Below are 10,976 nucleotides of genomic sequence, written 5' to 3'. Positions count from 1 at the left end.
TCCTCCCCTCCCCTAGCTGGCAGGTAGTCTAATACATGTTAAATATGTTGAAATATATAATTAGATGCAATGTGTGTGTGTGTAGCTATATCTATAAATATAGATATAGATATAGATATAGATAGGTATAGATATATAGATATATATACAGTTATCTTGTTGCATAAGAAAAATCAGATCAGAAGAAAAAAAAACTGAGAAAGAAAACAAAATGCAAGCAAACAATAACAGAGTTAAAATGCTCTGTTGTGTTCCACCCTATATTACTGTGGTTCTCTTTCTGGGTGTAGATGGCTCTCTTTGTCACTGAACAAGTAGAACTAGTTTGGATCATCTCATTGTTGAAGAGAGCAATATCCATCAGAATTGATGGTCGTATAGTCTTCTTGTTGCCATGTATAATGATCTCCTGGTTCTGTTCATGTCACTTAGCATCAGTTCATGAGGTCTCTCCAAGCCTCTCTGAAATCATCCTGCTGGTCATTTCTTACAAAACAATAGTATTCCATAAGCATTCATATACCAGTCATTCTCCAATTGGTAGCATCCACACAGTTTCCAGTTTTTTTTGCCATTACACTAAGGGCTGCCACAAACATTTTTGCACATGTGGTCCCTTTTCCTCCTTTAAGACCTCTTTGGGATATAAGCCAAAAAAAGAAAGTGATTTATTCAAGATTAGAAAATGGTTTTACATATATTACCTCATTCCCAAAATATGTCCTGGCTTTTCTCTGTCATATAGATTAAGAGCAGAAGGGACTTCAGCAGAAACTCCTTCCTTCATTCCAAACCTGAGTTAGAATCTTCTCACTCAACTCCCCAGGACTCAATTCTTCAGCCACTATTTGAGGACATGCAGCCAAGAAAAACCAGCTCTTTCCTGAGAAAGTTTGTCCCTGACAGCAGCTCCAATGCTGAGGAAACTTTTCTCGACTTCAAGCCTAATCACAGATGGTCTTCTTGGGACATCCATCCATGGGGCTGGTTCTACTCTCTAGGGCCGAACAAAACAACATTATCTTTAAGGTTAAAGAACATCTTGAAGTCACTCTCCTACCACCACCACACACACACATCCCCTTTTCTCCCTTTATTCTACAGACTAAACACACCCAGATCTTGACTTCAGTTCTCATGTGGTAGGAATTTAAGGTCCACCCCCAGCCTGGCTACTTTCCTCTCTTATCAAAACCCTTCCTAAATGTGGTGTCTGGAATCTTTGCATTTCTTATGGAAAGGTGTCTCTTACTTAATAAGAAGATGGATTTAGAAATCACTGGCCAAGGCTTGTTGTTGTAAAGCAAAGGTGGATGGAAGTAACAATTAGGCAGCAGCATCAGCAGAAAAATATCAGAGCATTCAAGGCAACTAACTGAACAGTTTGGCAAAAGCTCCTCACCATTCTATTTGTGTTGTAAGCTGAAATACAATGAAGATGAGTGTCAAGAAGCAGAATAGACACAATTTTGGACATTTCATAAAAGGAGAAATAAAATTACAAAAAGATCTACATAGGGTGTGGTGGACAGAGCTCTAGGCTCAGAGCTAAAAAAACCAGAATTCATGTTGTGCATCTGACACCACCTGTGTGACTTTGAGCAATCAATCAATCAATGTGCAATTATTAAATGTCTACTGTATTCCTGGCATTATTATTCTATGATTACAAGTACAAAGAATGAAACAATCTCTGTTTTCAAAAATCTTCTTTTCCAACAGGGGGAACACAAGGAGTATTTTTTCACTAGTTGCTTTTGTGCCTTGGATTCTCCCTATGCTCCTCTATTTTCATTTAAGGTGGCTGCAATTTCACCTTGTGAAAGATATCTTCCCATTCCTCTTAATGCAAATGCTCTCTCTCTGAGAGAACCTCTCATTCACTACCAAATATCTTGGTAGTGGTTTTGATACACTGCAGGTTTGCATAAAAACTTAAATGGGACTACCCATTTAGAAACATGTTGGTTTGTCCATGGTTTCCTTCATTAGAATGTGAGATCTTTGAGGGCAGGGACTGAGAGTTCTTATATATGAAAATTCAGCACATTCTCTGACATATTTTGTTGTTCAGTCGTTTTTAGTTCTGTTTTACTCTTTGTGACCCCATTTGTTGTTGTTGTTGTTTTGTCATAAATACTAGAGTGGTTTGCAATTTCTTTCTTCAACTCATTTTAAAGATGAGAAAACTGAGGCAGAGTTATGTGACTTTCCCAGGGTCACCCAGCTAGGAACCATCTGAGGATTGAACTCAGTTCTTCCTGACTGTAAGCCTGATGCTTACTCCACTGCTCCTTCTGCATAGTAGGAACTTAAGAAATGCTACTTGAGATGACTTGATACATGTAACATACATTTAAATTCCCAGCTCTTGGCATATAGTAAGTGCTTAATAAATGCTTTATATATTTATAACCTATCTATTCTTCTATCCAGCTACCTGAATATCCATCTATATTTTTACCTGTCATTTTTCTTTCATTCATCTATCTAACCATATTTCCATACCTCTTTTCATTCAACAATCTTTTCAGATATCATTTCTTTGTCATCTATCTATCCATCCATCCATCTTTTTTATTTAATTTTTTGTTACATTTTGAGTTTCAACTTATCTCCTTGCGATTCTTAAATGTATGTAAAACCATACTATGTGTGCTTCTGTTTTTCAGTTCTTTCTCTGAAGGTAAATAATATCTTCCTTTCTAGATCCTTTGTAGTTAATTTGAATCTTTATAATTCTGTGCATAACTAGGCCATTCAGTTATTCTTTGAACAATATTGCTATTACTACATAGCAATCTACTCCATCACAATCATATATCAAAACTTGTTCAACCATTCCCCATTTGATGGGCATCCCCTTAATTTCTAGTTTTTTTGACACCATAGAGAGATCTGTTACAAATATTTTAGCACATACAGTTTCTTTTCCTTCAGATCACTTGTGGTATTTCTGGGTCAAATCATTCTATCTATCTAGCCATCTATCCAGCATCTATCATTCTTTCAATCATCCATCTTTCTATATAGAATCTTTTCATTCCTCCCTCTCTCTCCCTCTTTCTCCCCATCTCTCTCTCTCTTATCTATCTTTTCCTCCAACCTCTTCTGACACTCATGATTTCCCTTTGGGGAAAGGAACACTTTCCTAGTTGACTTCACAAACTTGTGATGATAAGAAATCTCATTTAGACTGGCTTTCTGTGAATTTGACAGGTTAGTGATTAGTAGTAGAAATATAACTAGGAACTTCTGCGTCTGGGGGAAAGAACCCCAAACTGAACCTAAGTTAAATACACCGTGTCAGGGAGCAAGATGGAAGGATGGGGACAGGTTAAGTGCATTTTACTGCACTGAATGAATATATGTTTTAGGTATGAGATCTGTGGTTGCTACCAGGGTAGGGGATTCCTAATCTTGTCAGAGCCTCTAAATTCATTGCCCTGAAGCAAAATCCCCACTGCTCCACCCTCTTTTGTGTTTCTGCTTACCTCCTTCTTGGGTATTTTTCCATTTAAACAATTGTAAGTTTTCACACCAGAATTGATGGAATTATAATGATAGTGGGAATGATGACAAAGTATATCTTTTGATGGTGACTGTCCTGTGAGCACCGTGCATCAGTGATGGCAGTGCCTGGCCTTTCTTCAGACAGACCAAGATCAGTACATCTAGGAAGATAGATGAGGACATGTGTCACTGAACATGAATTCATTCCCATCAACCCACCATGACTGAATGAGAAAGAGAGGCAAAGTATCCCAAACAGAGGGAGAGAAGTAGATGAAGACAGATGCAGACCCCCCCCCCCTTCCCAAATGTGTTATATATACCAAAAACTTCAGAGGGAGGGCACCCACACTGGAATGGCTAGAAAGACAGTGTGTCCAGAGTCAGGATCCAAAGAAATTTAGACAAATTAGAATTATGAAACCATGTTTCTTTTTTTTGGTTTATTTTGGGGGGAAGAACTGCAATTTTATCAGGGTGGTAGATTCCCTGCTATAGAAATGCTTTCCTCTGATGCAGGAATTGTCAGGAATTGAGAGCCTTAGATTGTTAGCCAGGGCACTGAGAAGGTATGACATGTTTCTGAAACAAAGTCTTTAATGTTTAAGAAACAGTGCTGGGCATCCTGACCCCCCTGTATGTCTTGCTGCCTAACCTAACAGTAAGATAGAAATTACTGGGGCTATGGAATCAATGTTTTACAGTTGGACTAAAAAAAATCAATTCAAGATTATAGAAGCTGTGATTTCTAGATCTGGGAACACCAATAGACACAACATTGGACTTAGAAGTTTGAGTGGGAGTTCAAATCTTAGTTCAGACATTTTCAAATATAGAACTGAGCAGTTAACCCCTGCTTGCCTTAGTTTTCTCATCTGTAGAATGTAGAATGTAGAATAATAGCACTGACTTCCTAGTGGAGCATCAAATGAGACAATACCTAGAAAGTGCTATATAATGGCTAGTCTTATTGTTATTGTAACTTCTGTCCCTGTGACCATTGGTATAAAACATTCTTCTTATTGGTCGATATGGATGATGGGCTGGGGGAAAACTCCACCTTGATCAGTCCTTTTCAGGAATCTTCAACCTTCAAGGTTTGCTTCTGGCATATAACTTCAAACGGGAGGATGGAAGAGGCCAACCCCATTTCAAATTCTTGGAGGAAAAAACTCTGGAAAGACACAGAAGGGACCAGCAACCTCCATGGTATCCTCCTCCCCAACTTGCTACACTTTCTCTTTCAGAGGATCTAAAATTTTCTCTTGGTTAGGTTATCTCACTGCTGGTGGGAAACCTCTTTCCTTTGTATTATCTGATATAAGTCTTCCAGTGTATTTCTTTTCTGATCTTGATGTGGGTTGAGGTCCCTTTAAGATTCCTTCCTGATTCCCAACCCCCATGACTGAAGAAGCTAGGATCTTTGATTCACAAATACTGGTCAAAAGCACTCTTTTGAATTCCAATGAACTTGGCTTTCCCATCCTCCACCGGATCTGAGCTAACTTGAGCTTTCCCAGTCCCCCACTATCTGCTCAGGTTTTCCCAATCCCCACAAACAGCTTCTTCCTTATCTAAAAACCCATTGAATTCTATTCAATGCTAACCCTGGCCAAAACTGGCCAGGAGCCTGGGACTCCACCCACCTTCAAGATAAAAAGGGAAACCTGGAGCCCAGTCTCTTTGCAGGAGCCCAAACATGGCATTCTTACATCAGCCATGCCACGGGTTCCTATCCTCCCAGTAAACAACTCTGGCTCTGGTGTCTTTCTACCTTTACCCTTACTTCCTTCAATAAATCTAATTGTAACCCCTACAATAAACCTTTTTTATCAATCTAGGTTTTGGGGCCTGTAAATTCCTTTACAGGGGACTCTGCACTGTCACCAGACTATTCTTTCACTGAACCAAAAGGGGCTCCCCCTTTCCTAACTCTCATCAGTCTCTGTTTTGCCACACTTTAAATAAGTGAGCTTCTTTGTTTTTTATCATATATGTTCATTGTGAGAAAGGGATAGAGTGGTAATAAGTGAGAAGCTTTGAATAGAAAGCCTGGGGTTTCCATTCCTTGTCCAAAGTAAAAAAAAAAAAAAAAAAAAAAAAAAAAGTATAAATAAATAAAAAAAAAAGTAGTCATAAATTAGATTGAAACTGGTCACATCTTTGAGACTAAAAATATTTAAAAGAATAGGTAGTTATAATTTTAGTCTGGAACCCTATTTCTCTGAGAAGAGCAAAATGCTCAGGCCCTAACTTCCTGCTTCTATTCTGGAAGATATTAAAGTCTTCCTTGCAAAAGGGCAGATGGGAAAATGACATCTTCCTCCTTTTGAATCACACAGCAGCCCACAATATGGGCATGCCTTAGCCATATGGAGAGGTTTCTTAATCTCTCTCTCTGTGTGTCTGTCTGTCTCTCTGTCTCTCTATTTCTCTATCTCTTCCTGCTTCCCTGCTTCCCTTCTTCCCTCTCTCCCTCCCTTATCCCACCTCTGTCTGTCTCTCTCTACCCCCCCCCCACTTATTTAAGTCTTTCTCTTTATCTACATGGAGTCTCTAAAACAACTGTAATATCATTACTCTTAGGGTTTTCTTTCCCCTTAAAGAATGACAAAGTTTTCAGAAGTTAGTTTAAACTAAATCATATCCCCCAAACTAATAATATTTAAGGGAGTAGAGTGATTATTCTAATGTGCTACCTTTACCTCTGATGTTGCTTTCAACAATAATTATTATTTTTATTTAATTATTAATAAATAATAATTATTGTTTTTTAGTCATTTCAGTCCTGTCCAACTTTTTGAGGCCCCATTTAGGGTTTCTTTTGGCAGAAAAGTTGGAGAGGTTTTGCTATTTCCTTCATCACCTAATTTTATAGATGAGGAAACTGAGGCAAACAGGATGAAATGACTTGTGGGATCACACAGCTGGCAAGTGTCAGAGGCCAGATTTAAACTGAGGAAATGAGTCTTTCTGACTCCATACATGACATTCTATCTACTGTGCCACCAGTTTACCCATTTATCATTATCATTTGTAATGTACGAGCTAGCTTTCTGGAGGTCCTTTGGAAGGGCTTTGGTCTCAGCCTGAGAGCCACCATGAGGATCTCTGTCTTCTAGTCTGTCTTCTTCTGTCTCAGTCCTTAAATACTCTATTATAATTACATCATTCCATCATACTGAATAGGTGTCAACTTGTAGAACCATGACATCAGCATGCTAAGTACTAAGCACATGTAAACTAGATAAGCATTGTCTCTTCAATTCCACTGAGTTAACACCTTGTTTCAGGTATACTTCTCCAGAGTTCCTGCCCTCTACAATCATTATTATTATTGAAAGGGACAGCAGAAGCCACTTACTTCAATCCTCTAATTATAAAGACGAGGAAACTGATGTGTCCAAAAAAATCAAAGGGATATCCCTGATCACACAGGAAACAAATATCAGAGACAGGATCTGAATCCAGCTCTTTGGGCTCCAGAATCAGGACCCTTGCCATTCTACTAAACCACTATCCTGGGAAGGACTAAATAAGACTAGGTAACAATTCATCTGAAAAGGTCTTGGAGCAGGAGCATCCTGAGTACCTCTTGTGAGTTGACAATATGATTGGAAAACCAGCCATGGCAGTTCAACTTTAGACTACATGGTGGCTTTAGGATAAAGGAAATCCAGGGACAGCGAGGTGGCGCAGTGGATAGAGAACCAGCCCTGAAGTCAGGAGGACCTGAGTGCAAATCTGGCCTCAGACATTGTGTGATCCTGGGCAAGTCACTTAACCTCAATTGACTCAAAAAACAAAGGAATAAAGGAAATCCGATAATACTATCCCATGAACACTATACTGGCTGGCCTAGAAATGAAGAGTTCAAGTTCCTTGAAGAAATGAAGTTCCTTGGTTAGCTGAAGAGCTTCCACAAGAGGGTGCTGAAGGCTCATAGATTCTGAGCTAGAAGTGACATCTGGAGGTCCTTTGGTGGGGTCCCTCATTTATAGATAAGGAAAAACAACTGTTATGATAACAATAGCTAGTATTTATGTAGCATTTCCCATGGGCCAGCACTTTTAAAATAACATCTCACTGGCCCACAACAGGTGGGGAGCATCCATGCTATTGGAAACCAGATTCTCTAGACTTCAAAGCTCTTTCCATGGTACTAGGGCAACAAGGGCAACAAACCATGCATGGGAGGAGCTGCTGAAGGACGTCCTGGAGGAGCCAAAAGATTGTGTCACGTACTTAAAGAATTGGTAAGTAGGAGAAAAGCAAATTCACTCATTGTGGCCGCAAAGGGTAGAATCTGGAATGATGGAGAGAATATACAGAAAAGCAGATTATAGTTCAGTGTCGGGGAAAAACTGAACAATGGAGGAAGGAATACAAGAAGGAAGTACAGACAAGCAGAACAGCATTGAAAACTACATGTTGAATTTCTTTTAAGCCTACAAGTACCTACAAGCTGCATAGAAGAGAGGTTCATAGTGTCCCATAAATTTAGAGGAATGGTGGAATCAGCATGAACCCTAGGGCACTTGTTAAATTTTCAGGGTGAGCACACATGCCTCAGAAATGGGCAAATACTACAAAGTAGAGCTTGATTTCTTATTTTGTTGCATGACTAGACTTAAGAAAATGCTGATGCAGAATAAACTTAAAAGTGTATCCAGTGTATATTTATTTCCCAGAGATCCAATTGTTACTTACCTGCACATCTGCATGGAAACTTTTGATTTTTATTTTTCTGTTCTATTCTGTATATGGAAATTTTTACTTTATTTGGAGTTCATTAAGTTCACACTTTCTGTTCAAATTATTATAAATGAACAAGACCACCAAGTCCCAGAAGAACATGCACAACCTACTTGGTCCATGGCAAACATTGGTCCAGGGTCCAATTCTTGGAAAATGTCCCTGCCTGGCACTTTTCACAGATGGTGTTGTTTCTCTCTGTGCCTGAAAGAGAAGGAGGCATGGTATATGTAATGCTTAGCATAGTAATAGGAACAAAACATGTTTGTTAGAACAGTGTTCCTGATGTAGTCCTTTCCTTGGAAGCTCTGTATCAGAACAAAGAGTATTGTGGACAACTCTATGAAACACTCCCTCCAATCGGTGGAAAAAGTTTATTATTTTTTAAAAATATATTTTGTTTTTGTATCATCTATGTTACCAAACATTTCTTTGGTTTAACAACCAACTCTTTAGAGCAAAAACAAAAATAAATAAAAATGGCACATTTTAATATCTTTTATGTTTAACCAACATTACTAAAATTTTCCTTATCACTTTTTCAAAACTAAGCAACTAAGAAAATAAAAATTCATCTCTGATTTAACTTGTGTCATTATGCTAACATTAAAAATTTAATCAGCTCTTGCAAGATGAGTTCTGACTAATTTTACCATGCCTCTGATGACATTATCTTCTTCAGTGAGTCATCTCTAATATATAATCTTTAAAAAGAAAAAATAAAGTTCCATAAACTAAGCAGCAAATCAAAGAAAGTTTAACATTATTTGTAGTGTCCCATACCTATAAACCCCCACTTTTTCACGGAAGCTGGAGACTAAGGAGGAGTTATTGTATTGAAGTGTCTCATTGGATAAAGAACTGGGCTTGCAACTCACTTCCAGTTGATCAATGATGGACAGAGGTAGCTACACCCAGAGAAGAAACACTGGGAAGAGAATGTAAATTGTTAGCACTAATGTCTGTCTGCCCAGGTTACATGTACCTTCGGAATCTAATGCTTATTGTGCAACAAGAAAATGGTATTTACACACATGTATTGCATCTAGGTTATATTGTAACACATGTAAAATGTATGGGATTGCCTGTCATCAGGGGGAGAGAGTAGAGGGAGGGGGGATAATTTGGAAAAATGAATACAAGGGATAATATTATTAAAAAAATATATAATAAAAAAATTATTAAAAAGAACTGGGCTTGGAGTCAAGAAGATTTTAGTTCAATCCTGGCCAAATTACTAGACCTCTACTTACCTGCTTTAGCTAGTATATCTTTTTTTTTTAATTAATTTTATAATTATATATTATTTTGACAGTATATATGCATGAGTAATTTTTTAATAACATGATCCCTTGTATTCATTTTTCCAGATTTTCCCCTCCCTTCCTTTTCTTCCTCCCTTAGATGCCGTACAGGCAATCTCATACATTTTACATGTGTTACAGTATAACCTAGATATAATATATGTGTGCAAATCCAATTTTCTTGTTGCATATTAAGTACTGGATTCCGAAGGTATAAGTAACCTGGGTAGATAGAGAGTAGTGCTAATATTTTACATTCAATATCCAGTGTTCCTTCTCTGGGTGTAGTTGTTTCTATCCATCATTGATCAGCTGGAAGTAAGTTGGATCTTCTCTATGTTGAAGATATCCACTTCCATCAGAATACATCTTCATACAGTATTGCTGTTGAAGTGTATAGTGATCTTCTGGTTCTGCTCATTTCACTCAGCATCAGTTCAGTAAGTCTCTCCAAGCCTTTCTGAATTCATCCTGCTGGTCATTTCTTACAGATCAATAATATTCCATAGCCTTCATATACCATAATTTAGCCAACCATTCTCCAATTGATGGACATCCATTCATCTTCCAGTTTCTAGCCACTATGAAAAAAGCTGCTACAAACATTTTGGCACACACAGTACCCTTTCCCCTCTTTAGTATTTCTTTGGGATATAAGCCCAGTAGTAGCACTGCTGGATCAAAGGGTATGCACAGTTTGATAACTTTTTGGGCATAGTTCCAGATTGCTCTCCAGAATGGCTGGATTCTTTCACAACTCCACCAACAATGTATTTTCTCACATTCCCTCCAACATTTCTCAATATTTGTTCCTGTCATCTTAGCCAATCTGACAGGTGTGTAGTGATATCTCAGAGTAGTCTTAATTTGCATTTCTCTGATCAGTAGTGATTTGGAACACTCTTTCATATGAGTGGATAATTTCATTATCTGAGAATTGTCTGTTCATATCTTTTGACCATTTATCAATTGGAGAATGGTTTGATTTCTTATAAATTAGGATCAATTCTCTATATATTTTGGAAATGAGACCTTTATCAGAACCTTTAACTGTAAAAATATTTTCCCAATTTGTTACTTCCCTTCTAATCTTGTTTGAATTAGTATTGTTTGTACAGAAACTTTTTAGTTTGATGTAATCAAAATCTTCTATTTTGTGATCAATAATGATCTCTAGTTCTTCTCTAATCATAAATTCCTTCCTCCTCCACAGGTCTGAGAGGTAGACTATCCTCTGTTCCTCTAATCTATTTATGATCTCATTCTTTATGCCTAAATCATAGACCCATTTTGATCTTATCTTGGTATATGGTGTTAAGTGTGGATCCATATCTAATTTCTGGCATACTAATTTCCAGTTTTCCCAACAGTTTTTTTTCAAATAATGAATTTTTATCCCTAATG

At 37.8% G+C, this 10,976-nt stretch overlaps 1 protein-coding gene across 1 annotated transcript in view; it reads right to left on the bottom strand.

Annotated features, from left to right (window-relative positions):
- Positions 1-287: 287 nt before the first annotated feature.
- Positions 288-10,976, bottom strand: part of LOC141564237 (tumor necrosis factor receptor superfamily member 14-like) — a 30,806-nt gene continuing 20,117 nt past the window's right edge. Inside the window, exons 4-6 of the mRNA XM_074306494.1 lie at positions 8,382-8,472; positions 3,495-3,674; positions 288-997 (exon numbers count right to left, since the gene is read on the bottom strand). Of these exons, the coding sequence (XP_074162595.1) occupies positions 3,536-3,674; positions 8,382-8,472 (230 nt within the window). The 3' untranslated portion in view covers positions 288-997; positions 3,495-3,535. The remainder of the gene's footprint in view (positions 998-3,494; positions 3,675-8,381; positions 8,473-10,976) is intronic.

The sequence above is a fragment of the Sminthopsis crassicaudata genome, chromosome 3 (assembly GCF_048593235.1).
Source record: "Sminthopsis crassicaudata isolate SCR6 chromosome 3, ASM4859323v1, whole genome shotgun sequence".
NCBI lineage: Eukaryota > Metazoa > Chordata > Mammalia > Dasyuromorphia > Dasyuridae > Sminthopsis > Sminthopsis crassicaudata.
Note: the sequence above shows the minus strand (reverse complement) of the source record. Positions and strands in the feature narration are given on the sequence as shown.